Source organism: Crotalus tigris, unplaced genomic scaffold, assembly GCF_016545835.1.
Source record: "Crotalus tigris isolate CLP2741 ecotype Arizona unplaced genomic scaffold, ASM1654583v1 scf7180000019608.391392, whole genome shotgun sequence".
NCBI lineage: Eukaryota > Metazoa > Chordata > Lepidosauria > Squamata > Viperidae > Crotalus > Crotalus tigris.
This window is the reverse complement of record NW_024097621.1, coordinates 127054-145320: the sequence shown is the minus strand read 5'-3', so window position 1 is coordinate 145320 and position 18267 is coordinate 127054. Positions and strand designations below refer to the sequence as shown.

At 36.7% G+C, this 18267-nt stretch overlaps 1 protein-coding gene across 1 annotated transcript in view; it reads left to right on the top strand.

Annotated features, from left to right (window-relative positions):
* The window catches only part of GFM1 (G elongation factor mitochondrial 1), a 43592-nt gene that overhangs the window by 4774 nt on the left and 20551 nt on the right, over nt 1-18267 (top strand). Inside the window, exons 4-10 of the mRNA XM_039363875.1 lie at nt 2347-2551; nt 3511-3627; nt 5257-5407; nt 11153-11307; nt 13464-13548; nt 13941-14078; nt 16279-16380. Of these exons, the coding sequence (XP_039219809.1) occupies nt 2347-2551; nt 3511-3627; nt 5257-5407; nt 11153-11307; nt 13464-13548; nt 13941-14078; nt 16279-16380 (953 nt within the window). The remainder of the gene's footprint in view (nt 1-2346; nt 2552-3510; nt 3628-5256; nt 5408-11152; nt 11308-13463; nt 13549-13940; nt 14079-16278; nt 16381-18267) is intronic.

Sequence of the window (18267 nt, the reverse complement as noted above, 5' to 3'; positions counted from 1 at the left end):
TGGGAGGCTTCACACTAGACTGTTTATAAGCAGAATTCTTCTAAATGAATATATAAAGTGGAATTTGGAGTAGCTGTGCTCATATTCATTTCAGTTTTGTATTGCCTGGCTCACCAGTCACAGAAAGCCTGATTGTGATAGACTTATATGGCCATCATGGCTTTCAGCAACCTTTCCCAATCTGATGTCCTCCAAGTATATTGGATTCATCCAGACTGCTGGCTGAAAATTTAAGAGTCATGGGTCTAGACCAGTGGTTCTTAACCTGGGCGATATTGCCCCCCAGGGGGCGATTTCATTTTTCAGGGGGGCGATGGAATGAAAAGGGGCGACGCAGGGGCGAAGGAATGAAAAAGGGGCGATATGGGGGCGATGGAGCGAGAGGTTTTGGGGACAGTTTTGAGACTTTTTCATACAGTGAACTGCTGTATATCTGTCGTACAAAAACATCAGATCGCTGGCTATTAGTGGATTGAATTGTGTTTTCAAATGTTCCTCCAGCTAGCTTCAGTACAGAACGCCGTACATATGTGAATACGCATCGCTTATCTTCATGCGCGTTGCGCAGCAGCCTCTACCCATACAGTGGCGTGCCATTGGCCAGAATGGGCAGTGATGGAGGGGGGAGCACTTCTTTCGAAACATCACATGCTGAGTGGCTCTGTAAAACATTTTGTGTCTCTTTGTATTGTACTTTTTTAGCGTGCACTCCAGTTCGATATTATATTTTCTTTGTGTCTTTTTAATCCTTTTTACAGTGTGCGTGACTATATATACTTTCCTCGAATCTTAATTTAGTTTCAGAGTTTTTGTCTTGAAATTCTTAGTTCCTGCATTGCGGTTTGTTCTTATGCCCTTTTTATATTTCTTTTTTGCATCTAAATTTCACTTGTAATTCAGTCATTAAATGTTACTGTTTTTCTTTTCGGGCATTTCACTTTCTTGCAATTTAATTTTGTTTTCAGTGATTATTACATTTAAGTGTCTTGAATAAATAATAATGAAATACATGTATCACGAAGTTTGGGAATAAAGTGACGGGTGGCATCAAAATTTTTCACACAGTTGAGATATGGGAAAAAGACTGGAAATAAATTATTTGCCTCAATATGTCCTGATGACAATTTTAAAGAAAACAAAAAAAATGTTTGGATGAATTGAAGAATTATTTCCTATGTTGTGATTGAGAGGTTATATTGGGGGAGGGGGCGATGACAACTTCCTCATTGGCTCAAGGGGGCGATTCATTCAAAAAGGTTAAGAACCACTGGTCTAGACAATGTGATGTAATGATTAAGGTATTGTTCTAGGAGCAGTCAGGGCCAAGTTCTAATCCATTCTTAGACCCAGAAGTTCACTGGGTGACTTAGGGCCAGTCAGACACTTGGTCCAACCTACCCACAAAGTTATTGTGGGGAAAAAATAAGAGGAGGAAATGCTATATATATTTTCTTGAAGTCTCAAATGAAAGGTGGAATAAACGTCTAATAAATAAACACTTACATTTAAAGAGCATCAGTTCAGAGTAATTATAAGATATTTGTGATTTATTTGAATGTATCCACCAAAATTCTTCTTAACTTTAGTGAGTATGAATGAGCACATGCTGGCATGCAACTATGTGCTTAGATTTAGGTCATTCTCACTTTTACTCAGTGTATCGGTGCTCCCCTTTCCCAGGCAGTGCTAAGGCACTTATTACATCGAAAATTACATATCAGAATTCATTGGTAGCATGCACACAATACTTTCTATAGAAATCTATTATTATGGTTGGTTGCATAGCCATCCAAGCGTTTAGACTGGGTTTGGTGTTTTTATATCCACCCATTGAGTCCTTAAGGACCTAGGATAGGCAGATGTGATGGTATTAAAGGTGAGGGATACTTGGTGCTGTCTGAGCTAGTGGTTGCTAGTGCTGATGGTGTTACTTGTTTGATAAAATGAAATGTCTGCAAGAAAACAACCAAGTTTAGAGAGCACCAAGGACCTCTCATTTCCAACCTGTGCTACAAAGATTCTCTATCAGTGTTAAAGATATAATTGCAGGATATAAGCTAGCCCAAGAAAAGCTGCTTGTGCATTTGATTGATGGTTTTGCCAGTGTGATAGTGTTCAAGTCTCTCAGCCAGTTGGGAGATTAAAATCTGCTGTTAACAGAGTATGGTTTTATGTAAGTTTTTTGGAGAGTCAGTCAGTGGCATACTCAATTAACTGTTAGTTTGACTTGCATTTGTTGCTTGCCATTCCTGAAAACCATAATAAATGGGAAATGTGGCGTGACTTCAATAGCAGCAGTGAATCTTTAGTTAGTTTAAAACTTTTATACAATTATTTCACTTTCAGGACATGTTGATTTCACAATTGAAGTGGAAAGGTCCCTGAGGGTTCTTGATGGGGCCATTCTCGTGTTGTGTGCTGTCGGAGGGGTTCAGTGCCAGACTATGACAGTGAACAAACAAATGAAGCGATATGATGTTCCATTCTTGACCTTTATCAATAAATTGGATCGCATGGGCTCAAATCCAAACCGAGCCTTACAACAATTAAGGTAGGAACTGCTAAATTTAAATGCATCCCACCTACCTGTCACCTGATTTGTGAGCTATCTTCTCAAAACTCTAATAGGTAAAATGATTAGATATCACTGCCCATTTGTATCAAAGCTATTGTAAGTTGATACAGAAAAGATTTCCTCATTATTGTATAGAAATAATTTTACTGTAAAGTATGAAAAGACCCTTAAAGCCAGCTGCTTAATTTCACTGTCTAAAACTTGTAATTAGATAAACATTCTGAATTAATGATCACTAAATGCAGTAATTTGTTCCTTTTATGAAGTCGACTGGTCAAAATTGTGTCTCTGAGACCAGGACTTGTCAGTGAAGATAAATATACAGTTTCTCTAGTTTTGCCAAGGCTATGTGATGTAAGATTGCTGATGGTCACCTGTCATAAATGCTACAAAATCAGAATGAAAATATCCTAAATTTCTCAGCATGTGATGGTTACATTGTTTGAAACTTGTTGAGAATTGGGCAGCGTACAAATTTAATAGTAATAGTAGCATTTGCTCATCTGACTCTTAAATTCCACTAACAGGTGATCGTTTTTCTGAATAACATATGTAAACATTGAGAACGTTTTATCAGTCAAGAATTTTGCAGATACTGAAGAATGTAAATATATCTTGTTTCAGTTTTAAAATTAAAGCCTATTATCATTTGTGTATGTCTCTTCCTAGATATGATAGCTCAGATTCTTAATTCATGCCAAATATGCAGAAATTGTACCAAAGAGATTGCTTAGCTGCAGTCAAAAGCTAGAGAACAAGTCATGATGGAGAGGTCAGAGATTATCTCAACCGTTTTCATAGTCAACTTTATAATTTTTACAGAAATCCACAATCATTTTTCCAGGCTCAATGGACTTATAATGGGAGAAATAGACTTCATGACTATTTATACTTGTGGTTTGTATAGAAATTGTATATATTTTAAATTTTTACAGAACCAAGCTGAAGCAGAATGCTGCTTTTATTCAGATTCCCATGGGACTGGAAGGGCAATTAAGAGGAGTTATTGATTTAATTGAAGAAAAGGCTATATACTTCGATGGTGACTTTGGGTAAGGTGCTAAAAGTTTCCCAATGCAAAGCTGTTTCATGTTCTTGAGGTGGAGTTTTACTTCTAGAAGTAAACTCCAGTAATTTTGATTATTCAGGAAAGATAAGCCAGGTATAGCACAGCATAATATTTCTTATCTCTTAACTATAATGTATGATGTGGGTTCACGCACTGGATTTTGCTTGTGTAATTTGCTTGGCTTTGCCTTAACACACTGTAAGCATGAATCCATATGTTGTGATTTCTATTGTGATGGGGCTTTATAGCTTAAGATTGAATTTGAAGCTTGCCATTCTGATGATTAAAACAAACCGTGTTAGATTGAAGCCATTTCCCCTTCTGTCCGCCTCTCATTGGGAATTTCTGAGGTTGATTTTAACCATCACAGGAGGTTGCATTGGAACCTTCCATATATAACCAGCACAAACAAGCGGTCTTGTCTTAATCAGATTTTGAAGTGTGTTAGAAAGTCTGCTAGCAAGCTCTCTGTTTGTATTATTCAGTTTAAATTTAGTATGTGTACAATGCTTTTATTTGGGTTTCGCACTAAACCCTATTTTAGCATGACGTAATTGAGATATAGGAAAGCTAATAGTTATGTGTCAATGAAGATTCTCAGTCATCCAGGTAAACTTATCTGAAGATTTAGTTGTGGCAACTGGACTTATTTTTCGTATTAGTTTGAGATGTTTCACTGCTCATCCAAGCAGTTTCACCAGTCAGAGCAAGTTACTTTGGAAAGGAAACCTCTGAGGTTGGTGTGGGAGGAGTTGGTATGGTTCTCTGCCTAACTAACTTGCTCTGACTGATGAAGCAGCAGATTAATAAGAAAAAAATCTACTTGCAATGATTCAATCTTCAGACATAGTGATGTGCTTCCCCATTTCTTTTCCCATTGGGAAAGAGGATTTAAAATATTTTTGTTACCTTATTACATTTTTAATGCTGACTAATTGATTTAAAACTGACTAGTTTTAAATCAAAATTAATATAAAGATCTCAACAATGCAGTAAACCAAATAACCAAAAACAAATAATTCCAGATTCTTCATTCTTGAAAGAGGAGTATGGACCTAGTCATGGCTCATATATGTAGTTTGATGCCTGCTAATCTAAGCCTTAATGCCATTTATCTTTGGAAAAGTGATAAATTGTAGGGAAAAGCCGATTATCCCATGTTTTAGATGTCTTAATTGTAATAGATTGGTGCATTGCATCCATGTTGGCTTCAAGATCTGTGATGTCTTACTAATTAAATACTAGATTTGGGTACTCAATCATGGTTTCTTTTTATTGGCTAACAAAAAAGCTGCGGGGGAATAAAGAAGAGCAGAGCAGCTGCAGCATGCAGAAGTTAGTTTGTAGATCTAAAGCTTCCTATTAATTTCCTTTAGATAAATTCACCAAAGGCTGTGTAGCTGTAGATTTGAATAGTTGATAATTTTTAAAATCACATTCATTAGTGCTGGGGTTTCCTAAAATGGAAAAATTAAATGAAGATGAAAATTAAAACTTATCAGTATGTGTGCTGCTAAGGACCATACATCTTTTCAAGTCAGCTGTCCAAAATACCAGATTGTATAGTTGAGGCTGAATATTGATGAACTTTGTATTTTTCCTGTTTCTGTAGCCAGTTTGTTAAATATGATGATATCCCTCCTGAGTTCAGAGCAGAGTCCTCAGATCGCCGCCAGGAACTGATTGAATGTGTCGCAAACAGTGATGAAAAACTTGGAGAGCTTTTTCTTGAAGAGAAAATTCCAACAGTGACTGATTTGAAGGTAAGAGAATTTAATTCTTTCTGTTCTTTTTTGAAAACTTACTAAAGGCCTTTGGAGTAGGTATTTCTACTATTAGTGTAGCGCTGCATTATGCATAAGCAAAAAAGGCAAAACAAAATGAGTACTTTCATAGGAATTCTTGAAGAATAAGAGTAAAAATGATTTCATACTCTACAATTTACGCAAATTTAATGCTTTCTAAAACAGTGATAACATAGAGCAATTTGGGTGTTAGAAGTATTTTTTTATTTTCTTAAGCTCAATAATATTTGAATCAATACACAAGCACTCAGATAACTAGTGATAAAGTTTTGGGGAATTCTGATATACTTTGAAAGATGAACTTTTCCTGAGTCTCTGCTCCTGGTGATTTCAGCCATTTTGTTGCCATTTAGAAAAAGGCTCCTTTCTTAAAACAAAGCAAAACAAAAATTTAAACAGTGGCAGTTTTCTTGACCTTGAAACATAAGAATAGAGACAGTAATAATTCATACAAAGATACCTGAAAATTTACAAGATTGTTTCTAAGCAATCTTCTCCAGGCAGAAGCAAATTGTTATAAAGCAAAATTGACAGGAGGAGGAGGGAAAACATGGGTTTGTTTGAGCTGTGTCTAGACTAGGTTATATTTTTACATAGACTGGAGAGGCAGAATACTTACTATCTACAGGGGCAGTATTGAATTACACCAGGGACTTTGAAATTGGATGCATTCAGGACCAGGCATAACATCCTTCAATCCCTGCTATTATTTGGCAAGTATAACTCAGCACTCTTGCCCTTATGACACTGGTGAGATCAAGAAAATTTAACGTGTCCTTTTTTATTGTAACTTTTAGAAGGATCTTCAAAGGACATCAAAACCTTTTACTAAGTGTATCTGAGGGAAGGGGCTATTTTACACCCATCTTTTACTGTCTGACTTAAACCACCTACACAATAACCAAAGTAGTTAAAATGAGGCAACTAATATTAAATATAGTGGGATAATCTTTCTTTGAACTGTTCGATTTTATCTGGTTTTATCCATTTTACGTATTGCTGATCTCTGTAAATAAAAGATTGGATTGGATTGGAAAGGATAGGATATCATGCATTGTATACACCATCCTGAAATTCCACTCAAAGACAAAGATATTAATGCAATATGGTGATAATAAGTTGTTGCACTAATGTTGATGATACTCAGTGATTATTTCTGTAATCTGTTGGCATGCTCTGCCTGCCATTCGCAATTTAATCTGCTTCACTTGTTTATATTGAGTAAATAATTATCAGACTTAATTTCAGCTATAAATTAAGGTTGCCAAGTTGGATCATGAATTGCCCAACCAGCAAGTGGAAACATGATTGGATTGATGTTTGAAAATTAAGGTTTCAACTTTAACACTTTTCTTGCAGGTTAATTGTAAGGGAATATATATGAGAACTTAAAAATCTGGAAACTTTTAGCAGAAAATTATGAATACTAACTTTTAATACTGCAATAAATAACAGAATAGAAAGAGTTGGAAGGAACCTTGGAGGTCTTCTAGCCCAACCCCCTGCTCAGGCAGGAAACCCTATACCATTCCAGACAAATGGATGTCCAGTCTCTTGTTAAAAACTTCCAGTGTTGGAGTATTTATAACTTCTGGAGGCAGGTTGCTCCACTGGTTAATTGTTCTAACTGTCAGGAAGTTTCTCCTTAATTCTAGGTTGCTTCTCTCCTTGATTAGTTCCCATCCATTGCTTGTTGTCCTGTCTTCAGGTGCTTTGGAGAATAGCTTGACTCCCTCTTCTTTGTGGCAGCCCCTGAGATATTGGAACACTGCTATCATGTCCCCCCTCATCCTTCTCTTCATTAAACTAGACATACCCAATTCCTGCAACCATTCTTTATATGTTTTAGCCTCTAGTCCCTAAATCATTTTTGTTACTCTTCTCTGTACTCTTTCTAGAGTCTCAACATCTTTTTTACACTGTGGAGGCCAAAACTTGATGCAGTATTCCAAGAGTGGTCTTACCAAAGCATTATAAAGTGGTATTAACACTTCATGTGATACTGTAGGAGGTTGATACAGACAGCATTCGTTTGTTACTGCTTTGAATATAGAAGTATTATATTTTATTACTTTTAAGAGCTGAACTAAATTGCAGCATTAGAAAGTATACGTATCTGCAATATCTTCCTCATGACACTTTGTTGCTATCCAGGGAAGCATTAAGCTTTTGAAACCAGTCATTAATAGCTACAAATGACTGGGGGGTAAGAAAGCTGCCTGAAGGAAACCAGCTGTTTAGTGTGGTTGACAAGGTTGTGACAGATCTTGTAGGTCATCATTTCCACTCTTGCTTTCCTGTCTAATCAGTATACCTGTGATGTTGGGACTTAAATATTGATAGTTGTTTCCCAGAAAAATACATACTGTTCTGCTGAAAGATTATTTTATTGCAGGTTTATCCTTGACAATTTACTTAATTGCTTCCTCTAATGTATAAATTGAAGTGTGTAAATGGCAACTATGTCACCACAGCTGAACTTGCTTAGTTTAGGACTGAATTTGGCTCGAAGACTTGATGAGCCTGGAAAATACAGGCTCTGGCATTTGGAAGTCATCTCCTGTTATCCTTCTTAGAATTTGATGACTTATAGTCTGGGGAACTGCTGCATGCTGGTGGTTATTCAATTTGCTGCTTGATCCTGTCTCTTACATGACAATTAAAAGATTAAGTTCCATGTTAAGTGCTCTTATGTAATCATTTGGTTCCCAAGGTCGTATTATTCTAGGATTTCGGTTGGAGAATTAATTTGGAATCTCCATCTCAGTTGAGAGCTACTAAACTGCTTTGAGTACTTCAGTATTTGTATACTTTGAAAATCCAGCAGAAATAAGTACAGGCTGATCTTATATATTTTAGTGTAAAAGTAATTACTTAAATTCTGTAAAACCTTCGATGGACTGAAGTCTTTTGTCTTAATTTGGAAAATGTCCACATGTTCACCCCACTCACTAAATTACGTGCCTTTTTATCTATGTAAACTAAGACTAATACAAAATAGAATGAAGCATCTTCAACCTATTTCAGTCCTAAACATGTTTTGTTTCTTCATGTAAAGCACAATTAGCTTGTAGAATCCCTTACCACAAAGACAGAAATGGATGTTTTGCTTAAGTTACATTAAAAAAAGACTTTAAATAATTTTATGAAGACAAATCAGAATTTAAAAGGAAAAGGACTTCACTCAAATATCAGTTTCTACAGACTTAGGTAATTGTGTAAATTCTCAGGATTATATAAATTTGTGAATTATATCACTTCAGTTCTAAGCATGGGGTCAATAAATGCCTGTCAAAGAATGTTGCACTGCCAGTTGAGAATGAAATAATTAAATAGGAAAATACCCAGAAGATGCAAGAAAGAAAAAAAAAAATGAAATTGTCCTGTATTGGTTTAAAATAAGATGTTCTACCATTCTTCAGCATGTAGGCATTTTTCAGAAGAAAAGAAAGAAAAAAGGATACCATTTTCTGTTTCCTACTTTCCAGAGTCATCATTGCTGATTTGGTGGCCGTAATCATAAACTTGAAACTTGACATTAGGCTGTTACATTATATAATTAAAACTTCTTATCTAGTCTATTTTCAGCTCTGACTAGTAATTGCTTTCCCTTATTTGAATAGTTTTTTTCATCACCTGATGCTGGCTACTTTTAGCACAGCTATGGCCTAAATATGACCCTATGTCTCATCTATCTTTCTAGATGAAACCTTTAGCAAAATTGTTCCTCTTGGCAGCAAAAGATAACAACATTTTGCTATGGCTTCTGTTTGTCTACTCCTGGTTCCTGAGTGCTGTATTAAACCTTCTACATTCACATTTCTTACAAAGCTTCAACAAAATCAAAGCAAAATTATAGCCTTTGTGCTGTATTTATAAATTGCAGCAACTGTAGATATAGGAAGGTAACTTAAGACTGCTGTTTAGAACAGGAGCATTTCTTATTTCATGCAGATTTCTTTGAGACCAGTTTATTAGAATAAAAGTTGTAAATTATTTTAGCCTGAGTTTTGAAGCGTTATACTAATCTATGCTTTTCTGCTTAGTGAGATGAAAAATACTTGGGTCTCCCCCAGCAGAATAAATACCATAGCTAACTGATTTTACATTGTTTAATAGATGTGAGAAAGACCAAAGATTGGGCTTGTTTGAGCTAATTTGTCCAGTGATTAATGCTTACACTGTGGCAGGCAGCCAGGTGATTATCTAGATTATTTTTATGGAGAAACTTGCTGGACACTTATTTTTAGCAAGTGTCACGGGAGGTGGCAACACTAAAACAATTTTGGCTGATCTCAGAAAGCTGAGCAGGAATTTTCACAGCTATAGACCAAATTAGAAAATAAAAAATATGAGATGAAGGCAATAGAAACAAGTTTGCATTATTGCCAGGAAACTAACATGGCCACTGAGTCATCAAGAACCAAATTCTCCTTGTTTACTAAAGGTCAAATGCTTAAGTTACTGGATTTTTGTTCATATTAAATAATTTGTTGCTGAAATGAAAGTCTGGCTATTGTGTTACACTCTGAAAAAGCAGGTAACAAAAGAAATTTGTCAAAGTATAAGGGCAAGGATGGGAAGGAAGTTGAATTGAATTCGATATAATGGAGTCATTGGAATTTTTATAGCAACTTCTTAGCCTTTCAACAAATGAAATGTCTACCAAAACTTCTTAATTGCTTATGTTCCTGTTTAATTGGTTCCCACCTAATCTGTCAGGAGAAGCATGACAAGGTTTTATATTCTGAGGGTTTAAAGATGCTAACTTTAGTAAACTAATGAGCCGAGGTGGCGCAGCAGTTAGAGTGCAGTACTGCAGGCCACTTTAGCTGACTGTGTCAGCTAAAATCTCACCGGCTCAAGATTGACTCAGCCTTCCATCCTTCCGGGGTAGGTAAAATGAGGACCCAGATTGTTGGGGGCAATATAAATATATATATACATTGCTTACTGGTGTGCACCGCTTAGAGAGTGCTTGCACTTAAAGCGGTATATAAGTCTCATAAATAAACAAACAAACAAACAAGCTAACAGGAATTCAGAATCTTCATTCGCCAATTTCAGATATGAATCATTGGCTCCTATGATTGATAAACAGTATCAAATCATAGGACTAAGCAAGCCTAGATTCAGTGGGTAGGATTTGGGGTTTCTGAATTGGTTCTTTTGCTTCATTTCAGCTTCCTTTATATCATATTAAGATAGGATAGCTTGCTCTAAAACCCACAGCCTCTCAGTTGATAACATTTGTGGTTCCAGCAATGTTCTGAGCTGAAGTTGAGCTCATTCTTCAACTTTTATTGTCCTCTTGGTCCTCTGTTCAGCTTATTGAAGCCCAGAACTCCTGTACAGTTTTTTGTTTAATATGGTTTTTCTAATCCTTCACACAATCTTTAATCAGATGCTTCTATTACTGTACAACCCACAGGCAATTCCATCAAGAAGAAAGCAGTAATAAGTGTGTTCTGAATAGACTTAGCCATGTCTTGAGAAATGAACCCCCCCTCAAAAAAAACCAGAGAAGCTTTTGTTTTTAAAATGAACATATGCCCAATTTAAAGAACTTATTGCCACCATGGTAAACGAAGCAACATTTCTGCTATATTTTTCATAAGCCAAGATTCGGGTTTTTGATTTGGTAGGACAAGTGGATGCAAGTAATTGTTAATAATGAAGTATAAATGTTGTGATACTTCCTAGCTTGCAGTAAGAAGAGCAACCCTCAGTAGGACCTTCACCCCTGTACTGCTTGGAAGTGCTCTGAAGAATAAAGGGGTGCAACCTCTGTTGGATGCTGTTCTGGCATATCTCCCAAATCCATCAGAAGTGCAAAATTACGCATTATTGAACCAGAAGTAAGTACCAAGAATGAATAGAGGAGAAAACACATATTTATGATATGGTTCCCCTTTAGATGGGATTGCATGTTTGCGAATCTGGGAACTTGTAATTCTAGCTCATTTGAGAGAGCACCAGTCTATGAAAAACTGATCTAGTTTTTATAGACCTTTTCCTAAACAAACAAACATCACCCCAATGACTGTATACCGCTGCTCCTTGGAGATGATAGAATTAGGTAATGCAGTTTGCTTTCTTCCAGGATTTTGACCATTAATATTGCTTAAATTAAAATATATTATTCAGTTATCATTGAAACTCATACATATAAAACTGTTCACTTACTTCTTACTCTGTTTTGGGGCAAACTGCATTAAATTTTAAGCCAGTGTTAGGGCATTTGATGGATAGGGGAAGGGGTTAACCATTTTCCTAATAATGAAGAAATATGCAGATGTTTGGAGCTAGGTTTTATAAAACACTGTCTATTTTCTCAGGCTGAGAGAAGTCCAAATCAGAGAATCACTTATTGCAATTCTTTGTTTCACAAAATAATTTTCCTTGGCATAGAGATATTGTTGTTTTGTGATATCCGAGGCATCTTTATAGAACATCCTACAGATTAACAGCATGGCATGGCCTTGACTCTACCAGCTGCTCAAAGACTAAGAAAAAAAGTTGAGAGCCTGACATTCCAGACAAGTACTTCAGAACCTATTGTTCTCCTCTTTGCTTCTGTTAAACATAAAACTAAATCATACATGAGAGATATCCTTAGATCTGTAATATTGCAGAACTTCTGGCCTATAGATAGAAGATATGACTTGGATAGTTTAGCAGGAAATAAGGAAAAGCTAGATTTGTCACAATGTTTTTTGAAAAGTAAATTTGAGATCCATTAGCATTGCGGCAGATCCAGATTTAAAACATGCTGTTGACAGATTCTTCAAAGTGGCCCCAATTTAAAACTGAAGCGGCTATTACCAAAACCTGGAAAGCCCAGCCAAAATACTGTGAAGTATGAAATGGGACAACCTGCTGCAGCCAAATCGCTGTGGCCAATTCTCCATGGCCAACTCGCCATGGGACAACTCACTGCAGGACCATTTAACAATTCAATTTAATTATTTAAAATAAAAGATTATTTTAATTTTTGTCATTCATATTTCATTCTTTCCCTGCTTTTGCATCCTTTCTTCAATGATTCTATTCCACCATTTCTTTGATATTAGTGTAATGCTTGTCCCGCAGGGAGCTGTCACGTGGCGAGTTGGCCACGTTGAATTGTCATAGACCCTTATGCCTCATGTTGAATATACCTATAAAATCATCTCCTGAGATAATAGATACATCAGTGTAGCCTACAGATGGGAGACCATTAAAAAACTGAATTGCTGCTGGTTATTGAGCTTAGTGATACATTAGTGAAGAGGGCTGTATAGAGCTTCAGATCTGATTTGATTCAGAATGTGCAGGAAGAGAAATGCAACACCACTCTGATTCATTAAAGCAACACATTGTGTCTTCTGCTGAAGCCATACCTCCTGGAAACAGATGCAGCTGCTTTAATGAGTGACAAGCAGGTGCTGTATTTATACTCCTGTACGATTTGAAGCAGCTTTTCTGATTCAGATCAGAAACTTTGCACAGCCCATTCAAACAGTCATGTCATCTGCTGTTGCAATGGTAGCTAGTATAGATGAAGCTTTTTATAGTAGTTCATCATTGGCCAAGAGAATAGATTATATTTATACTTCCCTGTGTTGATGTTTATTCTATGAGTTACAACATAAAGCATTTGTAGATGTGCATAAAATATCTTACGAAGACATTTTTTGGGAGGGCATCTCCAGAACACTGACTTTATAGTTTTTCAGTTCTTTCATATGCAGGATCTGTCAGACACCAGAATAACTGGTACTATTATCTATAGACAATGCTGCTTCCATACTATCTCCAGCTCTCTTACACTACTGTTGTCTAACTCCACAGAACCTGATATGGTAGTACAAGCTGCATAGTGCTCGAATGCTAATTCTTCATCTTACATAGGTCTTCATAGCTTGTGATAATGTGCATTAAGTTACTCTGTACATTAAAGCTCCACAACAATAACAGATTGATAACTACCTTTAAAATCTTGGCATTTAAACTAAATTTTATTTTGCTGAAGGGATAATCCGGAAAAATCCAGGATTTTGCTAGGTTCTGCCAGAGATGATTCCCTGCCATTTTTGGGCCTGGCATTTAAACTTGAGGTAAGTTTATATTTTTATTTAATAAAATATTTGCAATTATTAGAAAGGTATCGTAAATGCCGGCGTACAAGGCGACTCGGCGTATAAGACGACCCCCGTCTTTATAGCCGGGCCGCATTCCTAGAACGTCGTCTTATACGCCGGAAACTACCAGTATTTCCGGCGTATAAGACGACTCGACGTATAAGACGACCCCCATCTTTGGCGCCGATTTCAGCGCTCGCGGAAGTCGCCTTATACGCCGGCATTTACGGTATTTCCTCTGTGAAAATCAGGGTGGCTGCTAAACTGAGTAGATGTTTAAGGATATATTATGTTGTTTTGAGGGAAAGTCTTATGTTTTTTTTTTAAAAAAAAACAAACCCTGAGCTTTTGGTTTTTGCTACTTCCAGGCTGGACGTTTTGGGCAGCTGACATATGTTCGTGTTTATCAAGGGATGCTAAAGAAAAGTAGCTATATCTATAACACCAGGACTCAGAAAAAGACACGAGTACAACGATTCGCCCGCATGCATGCAGACAAGCTGGAGGTGAGTGTTAAAGACATGCCATTACCAATTTTTGCAGCCTTTTTTTCAGCAAGTAAACTCTCCTCCTTAATAAGCAGAAGTAACTCAGGATGCGGTTGCACTGAGTCCGTATCAAAGCAAGGATATTAAAGAGAAGAGTCCCTTATCTGCACAGTGGGGACTCCGTTCTTATAACATACACCTTACATTTTCTTTTCTAACATAGTGGAATATTCTGTTCTTGGTTTCTCTTCTAGTCACATCTGTCATAGAATAATGAACAGCAAGAGCCCTGAGAGATGAGAACAACTTGGCTTCCCATTGGTTATCTCCTGCACCCTCATTCTGGCTCTGATCAAAAGGAAAGACACTTCCTCTTTCTAAGCTATTCCCCAGTGTAAATAATACATCATTTTACATATATATTGTAGGTCAAAGGTTCCCAACCTATGAGCTGCAGCCCACTTCTGGGCTGTGGCCTCTTGGCCACCGGGCTGTATGAGTGGCTAGCCAGTGCACACACTTGTGTGCATGTGCATGTGCTCATAAGATAACCTTTATTGTCATTTTTTTATTGTGGGCACAACGGCACACATTAAAAATGAAATTTAGTTGCTCGCTCTCAAAGTGAAACACATAAATGACACACATCTAAACATACTATATACAATGTATGTATAGCCCCACACCCCTATATATACATAACAAATAAATATTAAATACTGTCCATCTTGAATATATAATGAAAGGAGGAAGCTTGAGAGTTCACAAGGTTAATGCTGTATGGAATGAATCTATGGAATGAAACTGTATGGAATAATGCTGTATCGAATGAAACTCCCTTACACTGGCAGTAGCCTCACCATGAGCCTCGCACAGGCGCTAGCAGCCCCATTTGTGGAGCGCACATGCTCACGGCCCCGTTCGCACACACACGCAGCCAGATTTGTGAGTGTACACATGCACACATAAAGGTGCCTGCCCCTTCCTTTCTCACTGGGCCGCCAACCAAGAAAGGTTGGGGATCCCTAAAGTAGGCAAAAGAGATTCCAAAATGTAAAAACACAAAGGAAGCTATATTATATATATTGTGTGGGATGTAAAAGTATTTTGCTCTAATTTGCATATCTGCTTTTTTGGTGCCTTGGTTCTTCTCCATGGAGAGGAATTGTTCAAGTACACTTTATTTCTCAGCTGAATGGAGGAGGGGGAAGAGGAGAAGGAGATGATGATTCATCAGACAGTTGGCAAGAACTTTGATTTTATTTATTTAACATAGCTTCCTGCTGCTCTAGAAGATTAGTTGATGCTTCATCACTGATCGTCCTCTTTTTTCAAAGGGAGTTCATCACTCTCCAAGACAAGTCTTTCCACTGTTCACTCTCCATTCAAAATATAGAGATGATGCCTATCTAAGAGTGTGACCCCTTGAAAACCTAAGAATTATCTTCTGCCTGACTCGTTCTGTTGCGTCCTGTGCTTCCCACAACCCTGATCTGTGCCAATGCACTCTCCCCATTCTCTTTTTTGTGGCTCCCATTTTCTTTGCACATCAAATAAATAGAACAGCTTTCAAGAAATAGCAAAAGTCTGTTGGAATCCAAGACCATTTTCATCTAAATTGTTGGGCCTTTACAAGGAAAAAAGGAAAAAGGAAGAACATTTGTGGATAGAGGAGTGTAAACATAAATTTAAGAAGTACTTGTACTTTGGGCAGTACAAATAGAATCCTTAATTCTTCATCTTAATATGTTACAGAGGTAGGAGTCTCTCTTAACTTAGTTTAGTTAGAAGACTTTGTTTCATGAATTAGGGATGGTAATTAACCATCCTTGCTTGCCATTTTTTCAGTCTTACCAGAACAGATGATTTATAATTGGCAGCCAGTTTGTGATCAGGCCATCATTTCCCCATGACAAATGCTTTCTAAGATGGTCCATAACAGGGTTTCAAAATCCGTAATGTACCCACTAGCCAAAATCATGCAGATTCTCTGATAGAGCAGTACATTGTTCCATTGCTCTTGAAAAATAATCCACTTACGTATGTAAATGAATTTAAAATTCTGAATTTTTATTTCATTTTTAATCATGTATGTTTATATATATGCACTAAAATTAGCTGAGCCAGTTTCTGTTTATTAAGGTTATACTTTGCCAACACCATCTCATGCCACGTACTTAAAATAATAAGCATCTAAAATATTGTTTTACTTTGCTAGGATGTGGACGAGGTTTATGCAGGGGATATCTGTGCGTTTTTTGGCATTGATTGTGCTAGTGGAGATACTTTCACAGAGAGAGACCATACTGATCTTTCTATGGTAAGTTGTTAACTGGGCTGTTGCAGCTTTTTTTTTTGTTTAAGTCTTAACAATTTGGTTCCCAGTTTTTCCCATCTACAAATGTGAATTTTTCAAAAGAGATTTTGAACATTTCAAATTGTGTGTGGGGGGGGGTGTCTCCCCTTTCCTAGTCCAAAACATATACACATTTGTGTATATGCATTTATCTATCAATATATTAGTCTGCTTTATACCAGCTTTTGAAAACACAAGACATAAATATATTACCCGTATAGAAACAGAAGTTCTGCACTCTGGTAGAGTAGAAATAAGAAGAAACAAATCATGCAGTGAATCTTTCTTCTGTTTTGTCTTAAAAACAGTCAGGGTGTGTGGATGTTAAAGTATTGGATTAGGATCAAAGAGACCCAAGTTTAAGTCCACCTTGACTCAAGGAATCTCACTGGATGTCTTTGGACCAACCACTCATAGTGTTGTTGTAAGAGAAGGAGGAAGTTCCTTACTGAGTTCCTGGAGGAAAAGTAGAGTATAACTCAACTACGTAGATATATAGATGAATGTAAACCATGCTTTATATATAAGGTAATATGACTTTCTCTAAGAGGAAAGTGTTTGGATAACCTGTTTTGGAAAACATTCATAAGATTTGGAAAGAGGCATGAGTGTTTTCTCTGAGCTCCTTGGGTAAATAGGTGTGAGTAAAGAAGGGCTTTATTCTATTGTTAGTCTGTTTTTAGCTTTCCTTGTACAATGAAAGAAGTTGTTGTTGTTATTGTTGTTGTTGTTATTAAAGTTGGGAAGTAAAAGTCTGGGGCATGCTTCCAGTGTCTCTCTTCCCAGGCCTTAAATAAATTCCAATAAATAAACATCACCGACACAATTCTGGAGGAATTAATTCATATCTGATAGCAATTGAAATAGTTTTTGAACGCTCTTAAACCAGTTAGGTTTGCAATGTATTCAACCCACATTCAGTTAATCCCAACTCCCTCAAAAGCATACAAATGAACCTTTAAGTTTAATTCTCATTGTTTTCCTGACTAGATATGTTCACGTAGCTTTCATAGCAACACTAGTGGTTTGCCATTGTCTTTTTCCAGTAATTTTGTTTAACCTTCAGGTCTCCCCTGTAGCCTTGGGATTTTTTTCTTAATAATCTCATGTCCAAATATGTCCTACCCTGTTCAGCTTCTCTTGGCATACTGTGTCAACCACGTTGGCCAGGTAATGCCACTCCATGAGCCTAATAAACACACTTTAATTACATATGTGTTTCTCTCAGGTCTTATATTTTTATTATATGTCTCAAAATGTGATATATGAAGTTCTTGTATTTCAGCTTTTATTTGAAGAGGTTGTCTTTTCTATTAAACTAAACTTTTATTCATATGATTGCAATAGAGTAGTATGAAAGGTGTGGCATTTTGTAGATATACTTTTATAGAGTGAAAAAATGGAATCTCTGAACTTTCATATATGTGATTTATTTGATACATTTTAATCAAGTGTGAAAAAGATTCAGTGACAGCTTTTTCATTGATAGGTAGTAGCAAAACTAACCAATAAGTTGCACAGCTGTAATTACAACTGAGGGTGGAGGCAAAAGGGAGAATATTGTTTCCTAGTTGCAAGCATTATTCTATATTTAGTTCTTGAATATAACAGTAATTCCCTCATTACCTCATATATGTTGCTGATTTGTAACAAAACTTATGGTTAGTCGTGAATGTCCCAGATTCTGCAAATTGCTGTGTCCTATTTATTTTTCCAATGGCTGCTGCAGACTTGTTTTACGATATAACTTTTGTCCTTGTTAATGAAAGACAGAAATAATTTTTTTGGGCTAGTTTTAAATTTGGTTGGTTGTTGGTGAATACAAGCTGCAAGCAAGCCTCCATAGCCAGT